Source organism: Myxine glutinosa, chromosome 2 (assembly GCF_964187855.1).
Source record: "Myxine glutinosa chromosome 2, kmMyxGlut1.1, whole genome shotgun sequence".
Taxonomy (NCBI): domain Eukaryota; kingdom Metazoa; phylum Chordata; class Myxini; order Myxiniformes; family Myxinidae; genus Myxine; species Myxine glutinosa.
This window is the reverse complement of record NC_136262.1, coordinates 602,461-622,052: the sequence shown is the minus strand read 5'-3', so window position 1 is coordinate 622,052 and position 19,592 is coordinate 602,461. Positions and strand designations below refer to the sequence as shown.

At 46.5% G+C, this 19,592-nt stretch overlaps 1 protein-coding gene across 1 annotated transcript in view; it reads left to right on the top strand.

Moving 5' to 3' along the window:
* The window catches only part of MAN2A2 (mannosidase alpha class 2A member 2), a 421,122-nt gene that overhangs the window by 61,626 nt on the left and 339,904 nt on the right, over window positions 1-19,592 (top strand). Inside the window, exon 4 of the mRNA XM_068108861.2 lies at window positions 15,657-15,828. Within this exon, the coding sequence (XP_067964962.2) occupies window positions 15,657-15,828 (172 nt within the window). The remainder of the gene's footprint in view (window positions 1-15,656; window positions 15,829-19,592) is intronic.

The window sequence follows — 19,592 nt, the reverse complement described above, 5'->3', positions numbered from 1 at the left end:
ACCCATGGGCTGATGCTGTCTGGTCCAGTTGCAGAATCAGAGTGGAGGTTTGAAAGAAACTTCTCCACATTGTCAGGAGAGAAGGGCACAGAGTGCATGAGCAGCTGCACATGACTGGGTAAGGTGGGTACAGAGAGAGATGGGTTTGGGACACAAGATTTTGAGGCAAACACAGAGTTGAGGCATTTGGCTTTGTCACGTGCAGAGTCAGCTGTGTAGCCGTTTGAAGTGAGGGAGGGGATGGAAATGGGAACAAACACCAGAAACAGATTTGACCAGATGCCACCAGGATATGGGGAGGGAGAGAGGTTTGAGAGTTCAGTCTTGAGAGTAGACAGATAAAGATATTGTTTCCTGCTCTCCTGAATGTAGACACACACTTGTTCTGAGCTTTGTGAAAGGAAATGAGATTGCCTTCAGTTGGATTTTCCTTCCATGAGGCGAAGGCAAGTTGCTTCAGGGCAACTGCCTCACCAAATGATTCCGTGTACCATTGACGGGAGGAAGGGAGTGACAACTAAATATGAGATCGGATAAATCTGTGCATGAGAGAGAGCAATTTTCTTTGGAAGAATTCCCAGGATTGGTTGATGTCAGAGGCAGTAGAGATGGGAGACCAGTCCAGATGTTTGATGGCTGCTTGAAGTTGTCAGCCTGAGTGAAATTCCAGACTCGTCAGCACTGAAGAGGCTCCCTGAGAATGGTCAGAGAGATGTCCACTTCAACAAGCAAATTATCTGATGAACCGATTGGAGCAGAAGAAGAACAGTAGACATTTGCGGGGAAGTTTGTCATATCCAAGTCTAGAAGAGAAGATGCTCCGTTGACTGAGGTCCGGGTTGGGAAATTGACAGATTGTGTCAGTCCCAATGAGTCATAGAAGTCCTTTCTGAGGTGACATGGCTGGTGAGAGAGGTACCCACACCCAGCCAGCTGGCATGATGACAGTTGAAGTCGCCACATATGAGGAAGAGCAAGTTGTGAGGAAGACGTCTGAGTCCTCATATCTTCCTCATATGAGGAAGTCTGAGTGGATAGAAGTTGGTCCATGTTGTCAGACAGCGAGATGTTCAGTGCATTCAGAATATTCAGACCCCTTCACTTTTTTCACATTTTGTTATATTGCAGCCTTATGCTGAAATCGTTTAAATTCATTTTTTCCCTCATCAATCTACACTCTATACCCCATAATGACAAAGAGAGAACAGGATTTTAGAAAGTTTTGCAAATTTATTAAAAAGAAAAAACTGAAATATCACATTGATATAAGTATGCATACCCTTTGGTATGACACTTGAAATTTAGCTCAGATGCCTCCCATTTCTCTTGATCATCTTTGAGATCTTTCTACACCTTGATTTGAGGCCACCTGTGGTAAATTCAATTGATTGACATGACTTGGAAAGGCACACGCCTGTCTATATAAGGTCTCACAGCTGACAATGCATATCAGAGCAAAAACCAAGCCATGAGGTTGAAGGAACTGCCTGTAGAGCTCAGAGACAGGATTGTGTCGAGGCACAGATCTGAGGAAACCTACAAAAAACATTTCTGCTGCATTGAAGGTTCCCACGCAGCTGCTGTAAGCTGTAAGGACGAAGGAAGCGCGCACAGCTGTAAGGACGAAGGACGGGAACAGTGGTGAGTTTGAGGTGAAGGTGGGAGTGCATCAGGGGTCGGTACTAAGTCCACTACTATTTGTAGCTGTGATGGAGGTGCTGGCTCAGAACATAAAGGAGGGTTTACCGTGGGAGTTGTTGTATGCAGATGATCTGGTGTTGATTGCGGAAAGTATGGATGGACTGAAGGAAAAGATGAACAAGTGGAAGGAATGTATGGAGACAAAAGGTCTGAAGGTGAATATCGGAAAGACGAAGGTGATGGCAAGTGGTAAAGCATGTGGTGAGGTGGAAAGAACTGGGAAGTGGCCGTGTGCTGTGTGCAGGAAGGGTGTCGGAGTGAACTCCATTAAATGTACAATGTGCGCTGAGTGGGTTCATCAAAAATGTAGTGGTCTGAGACGGTCATTTACCAGTGTGGCAGCTACATTCAAATGTAAGGTGTGCACAGAGGGAGCTGCAGATGGAGGAAATGTTGAGTTGGATCTTGGAGACGGCGTGAAGCTGGAAGGTGTGAAAACATTTTGCTACCTTGGAGACATGCTGAATGGAGAAGGTGGATCAGACTCGGCAACGGTTGCTCGAGTGAGATGTGCATGGAAGAAGTTTCGGGAACTGAGTGGCGTGCTGATGAGGAGGAGAGTGTCGCTGAAGCTGAAGGGAAAGGTGTATGCTGCATGTGTGAGAAGTGTTATGATTTATGGGAGCGAGACATGGGTAATGAACGTAGAGCAGCAACAAAGGCTGGAAAGGGTGGAAATGCGAATGGTTCGATGGATGTGCGGAGTATCGTTGAGAGAGAGGAAGACAAATTATGAATTGCGAAAGATGATGGGAATATTGCCTGTGATTGATGCTGAGAAGAGGAACAGGTTGAGATGGTTTGGTCATGTGTTGAGGAAGGATGAAAGTAACAGTTTGAGAAGAGTGATGGAAATTAATGTCGAAGGAAGTAGAGGACGGGGAAGACCGAGAAAGACTTGACTAAAGATGGTGGAAGAAGAAATGCGGGCAAGGGGGTTAACAAGGAGAGATGCAGAAAATAGGGCAAAATGGAGAAGATTGTCATGGGGACCGCAAGGCTAACCCCCGCTCCAGCAGGTAAAATGGCCTTAAAATGCATGTTGTTGTTGTTGTATTGAAGGTTCCCAAGAGCACAGTGGCCTCCATCATTCTTAAATGGAAGAAGCTTGGAACAACCAGGACTCTTCCTCGAGCTGGCTGCCTGGCCAAACTGAGCAATCGGGGGAGAAGGGCCTTGGTAAGAGAGGTGACCAAGAACCCGTTGGTCACTGGCTGAGCTCCAGAGATCCTGTGTGGAGATGGGAGAAACTTCCAGAATGACAACCATCACTGCAACACTCCACTGGTCTATTCTTTATGGCAGAGTGGCCAGACGGAAGCCTCTCCTCAGTGAAAGACACATGAAAGCCCACTTGGAGTTTGCAAAAAAGCACCTAAAGGACTCTCAGACTGAGAGAAACAAGATTCTGTGGTCTGATGAAACCAAGATTGAACTGTTTGGCTTCCATCTGGCCACTCTGCCATAAAGCCCAGATCGCTGGAGTGTTGCAGTGATGGTCGTCCTTCTGGAAGTTTCTCCCATCTCCACACAGGATCTCTGGAGCTCAGCCAGAGTGACCATCGTGTTCTTGGTCAACTCTCTTACCAAGGCCCTTCTCCCCTGATTGCTCAGTTTGGCTGGGCGGTCAGCTCTAGGAAGAGTCCTGGTTGTTCCAAACTTCTTCCATTTAAGAATTGTGGAGGCCACTGTGCTCTTGGGAACCTTCAATGGAGCCGAAATGTTTTTGTAGGTTTCCCCAGATCTGTGCCTCGACACAATCCTGTCTCTGAGCTCTGCAGGTAGTTCGTTCGACCTCATGGCTTGGTTTTTGCTCTGATATGCATTGTCAGCTGTGAGACCTTATATAGACAGGTGTGTGCCTTTCCACATCATGTCCAATCAATTGAATTTACCACAGGTGGACTCCAATCAAGATGTGGAAACATTTCAGTGATGATCAAGAGAAATGGGAGGCACCTGAGTTAAATTTCAAGTGTCATAGCAAAGGGTATGAATACTAATGAATACTTATGTATGAAACTGAAATGTGATATTTCAGTTGTTTTCTTTTTCATAAATCTGCCAAACTTTCTAAAATCCTGTTTTCTCTTTGTCATTATGGGGTATTAAGTGTAGATTGATGAGGGAAAAAATGAATTTAAACGATTTCAGCATAAGCCTGCAACATAACAAAATGTGAAAAAAGTGAAGGGATCTGAATACTTTCTGAATGCACTGTAAATGGAATCATCACTGTTTGGAGGACGGTACAGAACACATATGAATGGAAAGTAAGAGCGGAGGGAAGCCGTAGCCAGAGGTACTCCTGGGGGTCTGGTGGAGAGAGGGTAGTGCATGGAGAGTGAGGAAGAGAGTTTTTGATAAAGATAGCAATCCCACCACCAGAACGAGGCTCAGGTCTATCATACCGGAGGAGGGAGTAACCAGGAAGAGATTAAGGAATCAGAGACATCATGAAGGAGGAAAGTTTCTGTTAAGCAGATCACGTCTGGTTTGTCAGAAGCAACTTGTATGGAGAGATCAATCAGGTTTGAGCGAAGGCCCCGGATGTTTGAGGTCCATACTGTTGAGGATGAGGGAGGGGGAGCATCGGATACAGGGCAGTGGAGGGGTTAGTGGTAGGGTAAGATGAGGGAGAAGAGGTGGAGGTAGGGAGAGCTGTTGACCATGTGTTGGAGATTGCAGAAGAGTTGGGAGAGAGGTCAGGATGGAGAGGACAAAAGGCTCGATGGTGATGGGATGCGGCGCAGTGAGGGGAGGGGGGGGGGGGGAGGGGGCAGAGTGAAGTTGAAGGTTGGAGTAGGTGGAGGAATGAGTTGGAGGGGAGAGGAAGGGGGAGGAGGCAACTTTGTGGATGTGTTAAGAGGCAACTTTGAGGAGGTGGGGTGTAAGGAGAGATTTGAAGAAGAGTGTAGAGAGGAGAGTTTTGAAAGGGAGGGGTGAGCTGGGAGATGTGAAGGGGAGGGGTGATGGGAGAGTTTTTAAAGGGAGGGATGAGGGGGGAGATTTGAAGGGGAGTGGTGAAGATGGGGTGGGAGGGTGTCTTGAAAGGGAGGGGTAGGGAGAAGGTCGTGATGGAATGTGGGTTGGAAGGAGTAGAGGGAGGGTACATGGAGTGGGGGATGTGGGTGTGTTGTACAAAATGATTTTGTATGTGTTGTGCAGAACAACATTTTGTACAGAACGATTAATTAATTACAAACATCCATTTCAATTTGGGGTTCTTTAAATTTTCAAGTCAGATATGCGTTTGAAAACGTTTGAGGAGGGTGATATCAAGGTGAGTTCAGAGAATGCAGAAAGGAAGAGCTGTATGTGTTTGTATGGTTGAAGGATTTATTTGAAAACAAACTTTTGAAGAGTAGAAAGAAGATAAAATTATAATAGAATTCATCGACTCAGCCTGTCATCCTTCTGCAGTCGGCAAATTGAGTACCAGTTCACTGGTAATTTTCAGTGTGTCGCAAGAGGCGACTAACAGGGTTGGCGGCAGGAAGGGCATCTGGCCGTAAAGCATCGTTTCAAAAAGGGGACCACGGTGCCCAAAAATGGCCAACCCCCGCTCTACGGGGGAAAATGGCCTCGAAAGGCGGTTCTTCTAGAATTCAACACGGGCCAAAAAGGAAATTGAAACATTTTAAAAGGCATTGTGAAGACCATCGGGGTAAGATGTGGAGGTGTACATAAGCATTTGGTAGGCGCAGCGGGAGCATTTACCTTTAAATGTTTTTTTTTTTTAAGTTATTATGTCCCCCATTTCGACACGTTTCCCGTCACGTGACCGGAACGAGATTTACAATCCCCGTTACCAGTCAGAAGCGGAGCCTTGCTGCTAAATTTCAGCCGGATTAGCTCCAGTGGTTTGGCCGGAAAAGTCAATTTGAGACAGATGGACGGACGATGCACGATGACGATACCTTATCTGGATTTCAAATTCCGGATGAGCAACAAAATTTAGAGGAGACTCTGCCTGGCTGGGTGACCTCAACAAAAAGAAGACCCAATCAGCCTCGGCTTCATACAGAAGAATGTTGTTAGCTTATTCAAAGACATCCGGAAGGAGGGGGGAGGGAGAGAGAATTCGCAGACCACCTAAGAGGAAAAGTTTAGTTCAAGCTGTGGATGCTTCCACCGATTTCAGTCACGGTATGGACTCAAGAACATCCTGAGTGTTGGGCGAACATGCAAGTACCAATGCTGAGGCAGCCTATGTTTCCCAGCATGGTGAAAGTGCATGAGTTGGATTATGAATCTTTATGTCCAAACATCAAAGCTGTGTTTATGCTACCAAGGGCAACTTTGTTAATTCAACCAATGGACCAGGGCGTAATTGCAACATTTAAAGGTTGCTTTTTGCGAAGGACATTCAGGATGTTCATTTGCGAGACAGATGGAGAATTAAACGCTACCGTTACAGAATTTTGGAATTGATTTAACATTATGCATGCCATGGATATCGTTGGTGCTGCTTGGGAGGAAATGACTTCCTGTTCGATGAACAGTTGCTGGCGGAGAGTCTACCCTAATGCCGTTCACAATTTCACTAGCATCGAATACACAATAATTAGTCGACCTTGCGAAAGAGGCAGGCTTTGATTAGGTGGAATTGTATGCTTTTACCGAGGTACTCGAGTCTCATGCACGGCCTCTCACCAACGAAGATCTTTCCGAGTTGGACAAGCAAGTAGGTGTTCAACGAAAAAAGTATGGATGATTATGATGACTCCGGGCTGCTTAAATGAGAGAAGGGCCTTGCAACCAAGGGTTTGCACCTAGTTTTTGACCTCACTGAGCATATTATCGAAATGTTCAGTGATCATGACAATATTGAAGATCAATTTGCAAATGTCAGATGAAGCATCAACGACAGCTTGGCATGTCACGAATACATTTATGATGTGAGCATGTGCTATGAAGCATCAGCAGCTTGGCATGTCACAAAGAAATTTATGATGTGAACACGAGCGATGAAGCATCGACAGCTTGGCATGTCACAAAGAAATTTATGATGTGAACACACACTAAGAAGCATCAACAGCTTGGCATGTCACAAATAAATTTATGATATGAACACGCGCGATGAAGCATCAACAGCTTGGCATGTCACAAATAAATTTATGATGCGAACACGAGCGATGAAGCATCGACAGCTTGGCATGTCACAAATAAATTTATGATGCGAACACGCACGATGAAGCATCGACAGCTTGGCATGTCACAAAGACCTTTATGATGTGAACACACGCTATGAAGCATCAACAGCTTGGCATGTCACAAATAAATTTATGATGCGAACACGTGCGATGAAGCATCGACAGCTTGACATGTCACAAGGTAATTTATGATGTGAACACGAGTGATGAAGCATTGACAGCTTGGCATGTCACAAAGAAATTTATGATGCGAACACTCGCGCAGTGAAGTATTGACAGCTGGGCATGTCACAAAGAAATTTATGATATGAACACGCGCGATGAAGCATCGACAGCTTGGCATGTCACAAATAAATTTATGATGCGAACACGCGCTATGAAGCATCGACAGCTTGGCATGACACAAATAAATTTATGATGCGAACACGAGCGATGAAGCATCGACAGCTTGGCATGTCACAAAGAACTTTATGATGCGAACACACGCAATGAAGTATTGACAGGTTGGCATGTCACAAAGAACTTTATGATCTGAACACGCATGATGAAGCACCGACAGCTTGGCATATCACAAATAAATTTATGATGTGAACACGCATGATGAAGCATCGACAGCTTGTCATGTCGCAAATAAATTTATGATGTGAATACGAGCGTTGAAGCATCGACAGCCTGGCATGTCACAAATAAATTTATGATGCGAACACGTGCGATGAAGCATCGACAGCTTGGCATGTCACAGAAATTTATGATATGAACACGCGCGATGAAACATCGACAGCTTGGCATGTTACAAAGAAATTTATGATGTAAACACGCGCGATGAAGCATCGACAGCTTGGCATGTCACAAATAAATTTATTATGTGAACACGCACGATGAAGCATCGACAGCTTGGCATGTCACAAATAAGTTTATGATGCTAACATGCGCGATGAAGCATCGACAGCTTGGCATGTCACAAATAAATTTATGATGCGAATACGCTCAATGAAGTATTGACAGCTTGGCATGTCACAAATAAATTTATTATATCAACACGCACGATGAAGCATCGACAGCTTGGCATGTCACAAATAAATGTATGATGCGAACACGAGCGATGAAGCATCGACAGCTTGTCATGTCACAAATACATTTATGATGCAAACACGCACGATGAAGCACAAATAACTTTATTATGTGAACACGCACGATGAAGCATCGACAGCTTGGTATGTCAAATAAATTTATGATGCCAACATGTGTTTGGGTAAGCAGACGATGTTGGACGCATTCTTTAGAAAGGCGAAGGAACCCGAACCTTTCACAGAAACACCAGGACCTTCTGGCCTCCAAAAGAAGATTGCAACTGTTGCAACAGCCGTAGCAGAGTCTTCAGATGATGTTGAGTGGACAACAGTCCCTCTGCATCTCCATACTCCTCCAACTAGCTTTCTCCTCATCTCTTCCACTAGCCAGCCCCAGCATGCCCATTCAGCCAACTTTTCAGTGTGAGACCGCTTAATTACCATCATATAAAACTTATGGTCAGTAAGATAAATGGAAAAAAGTTTATAATTAAACTAGAGCAATGCGGCTGTCGCCAATATGCCTCCGTTTCGTCCCACAACGGGTAGATGCTGTTGTAGAAAACCAATCAGGTCCACACAACTTTAGTCCAACTGGTGGTTTAATTCCATTTAGATCATAACATCATCCTGTAATGAAGGAAATACAATAAGTATACGATGTGACATCACATGGGACCATTCATAACATTCAATGCAAGCAAGCTGGATATTCTATGCTGGCGTACCGTTAGCGAGTCTACCAGATGTAACGTGTCACAGGAGAAGTCTCGGAGCACCGTCCGCAGCAGCGGGTCTTATAGTCATGCCCCTAGCGGTGTCAACGAGCAGCGAGCATCACCCCCGGGTTCAGTACGAATACGATTTCACTACATTCTCCCCCCCCCACCCCCGTCAGAATTATACGGCGGTGCGGCTAGAAGCGAGCGAGCGTCAGCACGAACAGGGTACGGAACGTCAGTCGACCCAACCGTATCGGGCCGGGCGGCGAATTTCTCTGCCAGCACGCGTCCGAAATTCCCCGGGTACGGCATCACGCATCCCTGTGTCCCCGGCGTCGGAGGCGCCATCAGGGTCGGGTGACGAAGGGGGTAACTCCAAGTCGTCGGGCCCAGGTAGACCCGGCGAGGGGAGAGTCGGTAGACTTTCGGCGATGGGAGCGTCGGGAGAGGCCATAGTCTCATAGATGGGTTCGGTCGGTCCGTCCGATTCCCTACTCAGGTCGGCGACCCCGAAAGGGGCAAGGTGACGGACGGAGACAGTAGTCTCACGGCCATCAGTCGTCATCACACGAGCATGCTCAGGATTAGCCTGGAGAATCTGCACTTTGTCCACTAGGGGGTCGTACTTGCTCGCGCGAACCGCCCGTTTAAGGTAGGCCGGCCCGGGCCCAGCGAGCCAACTGGGCAAAGACCGTATACACCCCGTGCTCCTGGGGTGGTGGAAAAGTCGCTCGTGGGGAGTTTGGTTGGTTGCCGTACTCAGGAGAGCCCTGATCGAGTTCAACGCCGCAGGTAGCGACCAAGCCCATTTATCGAGGCCCCGGCCGAGGGTCCGGAGGTTGAGCATGACGGCCCTCCAGATAATCCCGTTGAAGCGTTCGATCTGCCCATTAGCCTGGGGTCTGTACGGCGTGGTGTAACTAGAAGCAATGTTATTTTGGAGCAGATAGCCGCGCACCTCCTGAGACAAGAAGACCGCACCCCGGTCAGTATGGACATAGGCCGGGTAACCGAACATTGAGAACAAGTTCTGTAAGCATCGCATCACCGTGGCAGCAGTCATGTCCGTGCACGTATAAGCAAAGGGGAAGCGCGAGTACTCATCGACGATAGTGAGCAGATAGCGAGAGCCGCTCGACACCGGCAATGGGCCCTTGAAATCCATCGCCAAGCGTTCCCACGGTCGCGTAGCCTTAACCAGAGTCCCCATGGGAGGGTTATAGAAACGCGGATTGATTTCCGCGCAGATAGCGCAGTCGCGACAGATACGGCGGATATCGTCAATCGAGTATGGGAGATTGCCACACCGCACAAAATGAGCGAAACGCGTTACGCCGGGATGGCCCGCAGTGGCATGCAGCACCCGTAGGCCCTCCAAAGAGGTGATACCCGCGCATGTAGCCGGTCGTGATAAGGCATCGGCGGCCCGGTTATCCTTCCCCGGGCGATATTTGATGGTGTAACAAGTCGGCGAGTTCGATACGCCAGCGAGTGATTTTCTCATTCTTAATGCGCTGGGCGTGTAAGGTGTCGTACATGAACGCAACGCTTTGCTGGTCCGTGATGATTTGGAAGCTCCGCCCGAGTAAGTACGGGCGCCATCGCCGAATAGACTCGACGATCGCATACGCTTCCTTTTCGACGGACGAGTGTCTCCGCTCAGCGGTGGTAAGAGTCCGTGAAAAGAAAGCCACGGACGCCCCCCTTGGGAGAGGGTCGCCGCGATGGCCTGATCCGAGGCGTCACTTTCGAGGACGAAAGAGCCGCTCTCGTCGATCGTCGCCACGGCGGCTCGGGCGATGTCGGCCTTAAGGCCTTCAAAGGCCGCCAATGCGGCCGGACTCAGTGGGAAGGTGTCGCAGGCCACGAGGGGGCGAAGTTTCGCGGAGAAACTTTGCACCCATTTGGAGTAATGGGCGAATAGCCCGAGGGCGCGCTTCAGGGACGCCCGATCACAGGGAGGGGCCATGTCGAGCAAAGGTCGCAGACGCTCCTTATCCGGAGCGACAGAGCCATGGGTCACGGTGTACCCCAGAAGATCTATCGTGCGTAGGGAGTATTGGCACTTATCCTCGTTCATAGTTAAGTGATACCTCTGCGCGACCTCAAGGAAGCGCTTCAGATTAGCATCATGGTGCCCTTGGTCATATCCACAAACCGTAAGATTATCGAGGTAGACGAAAACATCGGTTAAGTGCTCCCGTGCAATGAGGTCATCCATGGCCCTCTGGAAACAAGCGACCCCGTTCGTTACCCCAAAAGGCAATCGCGTAAATTGGTACAACCGCTGCCCCGACTCAAATGCGGTATAGATACGATCCGCCCTAGAGATAGGGATCTGGTGGTACGCACTACGGAGATCGAGAGTGCTATAGACCGAATACTGGGACACCTGTTGCACCAGCGCGTCCATCCCCGGAAGGGGGTAGGCATCCAGCTGTGTAAATCGGTTAATCGTTTGGGAATAGTCGATTACCATGCGTCTGCGGTGGGCCTCGCTGCGCACCACCAAGACCTGGGCGCGCCACGGCGACCTGCTAGGTTCTATGATGCCGTCTTTCAAGAGCTGAGCCGTTTCATCCGCAATGAATTGCATGTCTGCGCGAGAGTAGCGCCGTGATTTCACCGCGACAGGGGTGCAGTCGGAGGTTAGATTGGGGAACAGCGAAAGCGGCTGGATGTCCATTTGCGCTAGGGCGCACACCGCAAGCGCGTCGTCCGCCCCCACAACAAGCGTGTCAGGCCCACCAAACTCCATTGCCAGACGTCCATGCAGCTTAAGAAAATCGTGTCCTAACAGAATATCAGCACATAATGCGGGTAAAACCATAAGGTGTACATCAGGGAAAACCCGTCCCTTTAGCATGAGTTTCAATCGGCATTCCCCCTTCGTGCTGAGTCGAAGCCCCTGGGAAGCCATGAAGATCCGTCTCGTAGACCTCCAGATCCGCCATCCATGCCTGAGCACAAGTCGCTGGTCGATAAAACTATCCGTAGACCCTGTATCCACCAAGGCCCGAACACAATGGCCTTCGACCATGAGGGGAATAAGGGCTTGAGCCAGGCCAGACGAGGCTGCTGGGAGTGGGACTGAGCCCCCCGAATGGGTCGGACAAGCCTCGCGGGTGGATCCTATGCCAGCAGCAGTTTTGCGGTCGTGGCCGGAGTCTGCGTTGTCCATGGGGAATCCATTAACGCCATCAGAGGGCTTTCCCAAGCATTCCGGTGTTTCGCGATTCAAAATCTGACAATTCTGACGGGAAAAGGCCTCCGTAGTATTTGAAAACGCCTTTTGACACTTTTGGCAGAAAAAGGCCTCCGTAGTATTCGAAATCGCCTTTTCCGGGGTGAGGGCCACCGTTAGCTCGTGGACGACACGAGGAGAACGTTCCGCTGGGGCTTGGCGAGGCTTCAAAGCCCCTTGCGTGGCCCGGAGTTTGGTCAAGGACACGTACTTCGTGCCCGATTGAGGATGAGACTGTGGTGGCTGTCCGTTGACGCCCGCCAAGGACGTCTGAGCGCCCAGGGGCCCGCAGAGAGGGGCCCTCCCCTTCGAAGTCGGGTAAGGCGCCGGGTTTCGGGCTCGGCTCGCAGGCTCCGCAATGAGCCCATTCAAGGTCGCCGCGCCCGCGCGATTCAATGAGCCGCGAGCCGCGTGCCGTTTTCCTGCACACTTTCGCGTAATGTCCCTTTTGCGAGCACAAATGGCATATAGCGTCTCGTGCCGGACACACGGGCCGGGCATGGCGTGGCCCCCCACAGAAAAAGCATGCGGCCCCGCGTAAGGCCTTGGGTCTGGTCGTAACGGCAGCCGTCAGGACTGGGTCTTCCTCCGGAGCATCCCGGAGTTCCGCGAGCAGGTGCGCGTCCTCGGCGGTAGCACTCTCCGGCCGGGCGTGTAGTGTAGTGCCCGCCAAGAGGCGCGTGCGATCATAGGTGTTCGATTGCATCCGCGCTTCGGTGTATACTTTCCCTTGCTCGAGTGCCGTAGCGAAGGTCAGGTCGGTCTTCTCTAAGAGCTTGAGCCTTAGTTCCTGGGAGGAGACCCCTGCAATGAAGGCATCTAAAAGAAGATCATCCTGAGACTGCGCGGGAGTCCGTGGCTCCCTGGTGCTGTCCAGCAAGAGCTGCCGGAGCTCCTGGGCGTAGTGGTCCATCGCCTCGTTGGGTTGCTGACGTCGCGTTTGCAGCAAATATCGTGCATACACCGGGCTTTTTTCCTTTATGTACAGCCATTTGAGCTCCGCGATCGAGAGGTCATACGTCGCGTATTGAGCGATGGAATTGTACACCTTGTAGTCGATTTTTGAATGAAGTGTTGCTAGCTTCGCGGCAGCCGTCGGCGCGGTCTCAGGCTCGTCGAAATGATTCTCCAATGTTCTGAGCCAGTGCTTCAGTTGCAAGCCACCATCCGGGGCTTGCGGGTCGGCGCAGAATACGGCAACCGCCAGCGTCTTGTTGCCAGCCATGTCGGTAGATATAAATGGAATTAAGTGTTGTGGAAAACCAATCAGGTCCACACAACTTTAGTCCAACTGGTGGTTTAATTCCATTTAGATCATAACATCATCCTGTAATGAAGGAAATACAATAAGTATATGATGTGACATCACATGGGACCATTCATAACATTCAATGCAAGCAAGCTGGATATTCTATGCTGGCGTACCGTTAGCGAGTCTACCAGATGTAACGTGTCACAGGAGAAGTCTCGGAGCACCGTCCGCAGCAGCGGGTCTTATAGTCACGCCCCTAGCGGTGTCAACGAGCAGCGAGCATCACCCCCGGGTTCAGTACGAATACGATTTCACTACAGATGCCATCGTTCACTGTCCTAAAAATAAACAGATTTGAATTTAAATCCTTTCAACTGTTTGCAAGTATCACATTTTCACCAGCCATGACAGGTTTCACATCGATTGGTGAAGCAGTTTCAGAGAAGGGATGAAAAAAAAAACTGCTTTCAAGCTAATATGGCTGCCTCTCCACATGACATATGATCTTTAAAAATGTACACTCTGTATATTTATGGGTAGGAGATCACGTTTGTGAAATTTCGTGTTGATCGTATAAAGTTCGTTTTTCTATCCAAGATGGCTGCCAAACCACGTGACCTATGACATCATTTTCAAACTATATGCAACAGTGGTGTTAGATGCTATTTCTAAAATTTTGCATCGATAGGGTAAGCTGCTTCAGAGATATAATTATTTCATATTTCCCTTCAATCCAATATGGCTGCTACACCATGTGACCAATGATGATTTTGTGATCATCTTTTAATCGTCATGCCTAGTCAATGACACGTAAAGTTTCGAGTCAATCGATTTGGTGGTTTGGGAGAAGATGTTTTTTTGAGGTTTTAAGTTAAATCCAAAATGGCTGCCAAACCATGTGACCTATGATGTCATAAATTTAATATTTCAATACAAATGGGTCATATAACATGTGCATGCATTTTCAGATTTTTAGGGTAAGGAATTTGATGAAAACATTTTTGGCTGGTACCACTTCACCTATGATGTCATCATTATCATGCTTTTGTTCCCCATTGGGAGTACGTGACAAGTTTCAAATTTTTCCATTCAGCGGTTTCCGAGAAATAAGTTTTTAATTGAATTATAGATGCTTTGCGTTTAATCCAAGATGGCTGCCATACCATGTGACCTATGATGTCACAATTATCATAAAAACATTCTGCATGGGTGTCACTTCTACCCTGAAAGTTTCGTCTCAATTGGACATGTGGTTGCTGAGAAAAATGAGGTTCAGCACGGACGGACGGACGGACAACCCGAAAGCATAATGCCTCCAGCCACCTTTGGGCATTATGTTTTCGGGTTGTCCGTCCGTCCGTACGTACGTGCGAAACCTCATTTTTCTCAGTAACCACATGTCTGATGGACGGACAACCTGAAAACATAATGCCTCCAGCCACCTTCGGGGGTAGAGGCATAAAAAGCTGGACTAAAGTGTCGGTAAAGCTGACGTTTCGGCAAGTGTCCACTCTCCTTGGTCACGGCAGATGTTGAAGTGAAGAAGAAGCTTGAGAATCACCTCGTAACCCCACCGGTCGTGGGGTGATTTGTTTTGTGGACCAATCTGGGTGTCACACGACAGTTGCTGACAGTGTGGAAGAGATGTTATAGACCTGTCCCATGTTACGAGATAGATTTTTTAAATATTTTTATTTTTTTGTTTTCAGTCAAGGCTCATGTCAGAGCTAAAAAAATGGAATCGCAAACCACCCCTTTTGTTGAGAGTTGTTAGGGTTAGCTGATTGTGATTCAGCTCTTTCCAAAATGGCTTCCTTTACACCTTCAGCAAACCCCTTTTTCTGTCCATGGTGACCGCTTGACTGTTATCAAAGCTGTGACCATGAAGGATCATGTGCATATATTGGACGTTTTTATTATTTAGATCGATATTTTATATTTAGTTTGATGTAATATTTGATATTTAATATCTAGATCCTTGATCGATGTAATATTTAAAATTACATCCCCACCCTGCAGGTTAGATCGCATTGAATAATTGGATCCATGAACCAAATGTTTCATTTCCGGACAATAATAAATCGGCCATGAGCTGGTTCCGGCAAGTAGGGAGTCTCGTAGTAATTCAGTCACAACATCTGCATTTTTGTTATGATTGGTGAAATTGCCAATTCAGAGTTGCACCGTAAATTGACCTTTTCCAAAAGGTCATGAGCACTAGCCAGTTGTTGCTTGGTTCTTTTGAATATCAAACATTGCACCTGAAAAGCACGTATATGACTTGTTATTGGGAAGCAACTTCCCTTATCGACAGGCCCAAATAAGAGCAAAATGCATCATTTCCATGACGGTGTGGTTGAGGTTTTGTTAAATGTAGAACCATTTGCTCTCTGAAATAGCTGCACCACCTGCTCAAGGCCAGTTAGTAAAGCTTAAATAACTTTCTCATTTTATACATCAACACCTGTGTTCACTTCTTCATGTTCACTTCATGTTCATTGCCTTTTTCAGGATGGCTCAAAACTTTTGATGCCTACTACCAGGACCAGACTCGCCATATTCTGGATGGAATGGCAAAGAAAATGTCAGAGGATTCTCGTCATACGTTTGTTTGGGCTGAGGTTTCGTTTCTCGCCAAGTGGTGGAACGACACGGACAATGAAAAGAGAGAGATTTTTAAGAAGTCAGTTTCTGTTTTTGCTCTTTGACCTAATTTCGGCTAATGGCTCATATAATATTTTCAGCAGTTTGATAAAATGCTGATTTTTTTTTTTCTGTTGTTTTTTTTTTAAACATTGGTTGCTGCATTGATCGTGTTTCTGGCTCATGAAAGAGGTTTCACTTCTATTATTACATGGATTTCAAGGACCTTGGTAGACATTTGTCAAATCAACATGGGTATGGAATTTCAACATGTCAATGGAGTAAATGTCAGATCAGGAGTACATGTTAAGATGAGTACCACAATTTACGGTGTATTTACAGCAACCCTGTAGAGTGATTTTGAAGCAGAGTTCAAAATAATAGGTGGCCCGGGTGCCAAATGCCACCAAAAACTGTTGGGCCACCAAAACCTGGTCCTAAGTGGCCCATGCCGCCACTCGTCAAAATCGTCGATGTATTCGTTGTTACTTATCATGATGCAATCTCAAGCAACTAATCTTGCCAAGGGGACTAGTAGTCATATGGCAAAACTGTTAGTGACTTCATTTTCTCCCCTCACCAAGAGTTCCGAATGTCGGGCGAAGCAAATTATGTTTGTAAACGTGTACCGTGTATTGCTGCTCCCGGTGGTGGTGTGCGAGGGTATTATGATTGATGCTTCAGTGCCCTCAATTGTATCACGAGTAAGAGGACTCCGTGTTATTTTCATCTTCGCTTAACCTACGTTTATTTAGGCTTCACTTGGGTGCAAAAATCCGGAGGAATTCCCTTTTTATCGCCATTTACCACCTTGGGAAGGTGTATATATAGCGGCTTGAGTGTCGTTGCACGTTATCGTTACACCTTATCGTCACATTTTTCCATGGCCATTTGAAATGGTACAAAAAAAGAAAAAATAGTGCAATAATTGGCAGTATTAAAAAGAATAGTGATTCCCCCATGACCGCTCCGTGGATATATTTTACATTATTTTATGCGATTATAATAACAGTAACCTCATAATAATTAATCTCACCTGATATGACCAGCCATAAACAAACTCGCGTAAAAAGCTGCGATGATGGATTCCATCACCTTGCTGATCATTGGAAGTAAGCTGATAGGTCTGCCATTGAGGGGAGCCGCTTTTGCACCTTATTTGTGTAATGTTGTGGTGTTGGAGGATTTCTGAGCAAATGAAAGATGACCTTGAGCAAATGATAGAGTGAAAATGGCAGAGAGAGGAAGTGCAACAGAGTCAGAGTCGATGGTTGAAAGAACCTTGTCCACCTTCTCAGGTGCAAAAGACACAGAATCCAGGAGCAGTTGGGTGCGACGGGGAAGGGTGTGCACTGAGAGTAAGGGGTGGAAAACCAGAGTCGGAAGCAAGCACAGAACTGAGACATTCGGCCTTCTCACTAGCCGAGTCAGCTGTGATGCATTTTGAAGAGAGGGACGGGACAGAAGGGGAGCATACACCAGGGACAGACTTAACAAGCCCCCACCAGGTTTTGAGGACGAGACAACGTAGAAAGTTCATTCTTGAGGTTAAACAGGTGGTATTTTCTGGCTCTCTTGAGAGTGCACGCACTTTTTGTAACTTTGGGTCAAAAGGCTCATTGAATAAAATGTTTAGTGGCTGATCATTTTGATCATCTTGATCATCTTGATAATTTGGATAATTTTGATCATCTTGATAATTTTGATCATTTTGATCATCTTGATAATCTTGATCATTTTCATCATAATAATTTGGATAATTTTGATCATTTTGATCATCTTGATCATCTTGATAATTTTCAAGATCTTGATCATTTTGATCATCTTGATCATCTTGATTATTTTGATCATTTTGATCTTGATAATTTTGATCTTCTTGATTGTCTTGATAATCTTGATAATTTTGATCATCTTGATCATTCTGATGATCTTGATCATCTTGATCGTCTTGATAATCTTGATCATCTTGATAATCTTGATCATTTTGATCATCTTGATAATCTTGATCATTTTCATCATCTTGATCATTTTGATCATAATAATTTGGATAATTTTGATAATTTTGATCATTTTCAAGATCTTGATCATTTTGATCATCTTGATCATCTTGATTATTTTGATCATTTTGATCTTGATAATTTTGATCGTCTTGATTGTCTTGATAATCTTGATAATTTTGATCGTCTTGATTGTCTTGATAATCTTGATAATTTTGATCGTCTTGATTGTCTTGATAATCTTGATAATTTTGATCATCTTGATCATTCTGATGATCTTGATCATCTTGATCGTCTTGATAATCTTGATCATCTTGATAATCTTGATCATCTTGATAATCTTGATCATCTTGATAATTTTGATCATCTTGATCATTTTGATCATCTTGATAACTTGGATAATTTGGATCATTTTGATGATTTTGATTTTCGGCGGGATGAAGATTCCCTTCACTGGAACTAAGGGGGCCCTCACTCCTAGCCTGAACCATGAAAAACAGCCCCAGACCATTATTCCTCCTCCACCTAACTTTACAGTTGAGTACCAGCTTGCTGGGATGAATGATCACGGTGTGTACACCGTATCCCTGCGGTAAGAGCGTGACCAAGGGTTGGCGTCAGGAAGGGCATCCGGCCATAAAAACATTGCCTCAAACAGGGAACCATGATTGTCATGGGGCCCGCAAGGCTAACCCCTGCTCCAGCAGGGAAAATGGCCTTAAAAACGATCATTCATATTCTTCTCTTCACCTAACTTTACAGTTGGGACTATGCATTTGGGCAGGTTGCATTCTCCTGGCACCCGCCAAACCCAGATTTGTCCATCGGACTGCCAGATTGTGAAGCGTCATTCGTCAATCCAGGGAACGCGTTTCCACTGCTCCAGAGTTCGATGGCGGTGAGCTTTACACCACTCCAGCCAACGCTTGGCATTGCGCATGGTGATCTTCGGCTTGTGTGCGGCTGCTCGGCCATGGAAACTCATTTCATGAAGCTCCCGACGAACAGTTGTTGTGCTGATATTGCTTCCAGAGGCAGTGTGGAACTCGGTAGTGAGTGTTGCAACTGAAAACAGACTATTTTTATGTGCTACGCGCTTCAGCACTTGGCGGTCCCGTTCTGTGAGCTTGTTTGGCCTACCACTTCACGGCTGAGCTGTTGTTGCTCCTAGACGTTTTCTCTTAACAAAAACAGCACGTGCCCTTGATCGGGGCAGCTCTAGCAGGGCAGAAAATTGACGAACTGACTTGTTGGAAAGGTGGCATTATTTGACGGTGCCACATTGAAAGTCACTGAGCTCTTCAGTATGGCCCATTCTACTGCCAATGTTTGTCTATGGAGATTGCATGGCTGTGTGCTTGATTATATATACCTGTCAGCAATGCGTGTTGCTGAAACAGCCAAAGCCACTTATTAGAAGGGGTGTCCACATACTTTTGGCCATGTAGTGTATATGGTGCACTTGTGCATGCGATTTTGGATAAGCTCCATAATGAGCCTGACATGAGTGTCCAAATGAAAATTGCATTTTGGATGCGATTTTGGATCAGCTCGATTATATGGTTTATATGTCCGTTTGTTTTTTTTGTCATTAATGTTAGATCTTACACGAGCCTCGATGTTGTATCCAAAAAAAAAAAAAAAAAAAGAAAACGATATAATGAGCGCGATATGAGTTGGAGAATGGGGGTTCCGGGACACATTAAATTTAACATTGAAGTAAATGGGGGAAATTAAGGAAACTTATTGACTGGCACTCCAGATCATCAAAAATTGCACCCCCTTTCCTCCCTCTCCCATTTTTCAT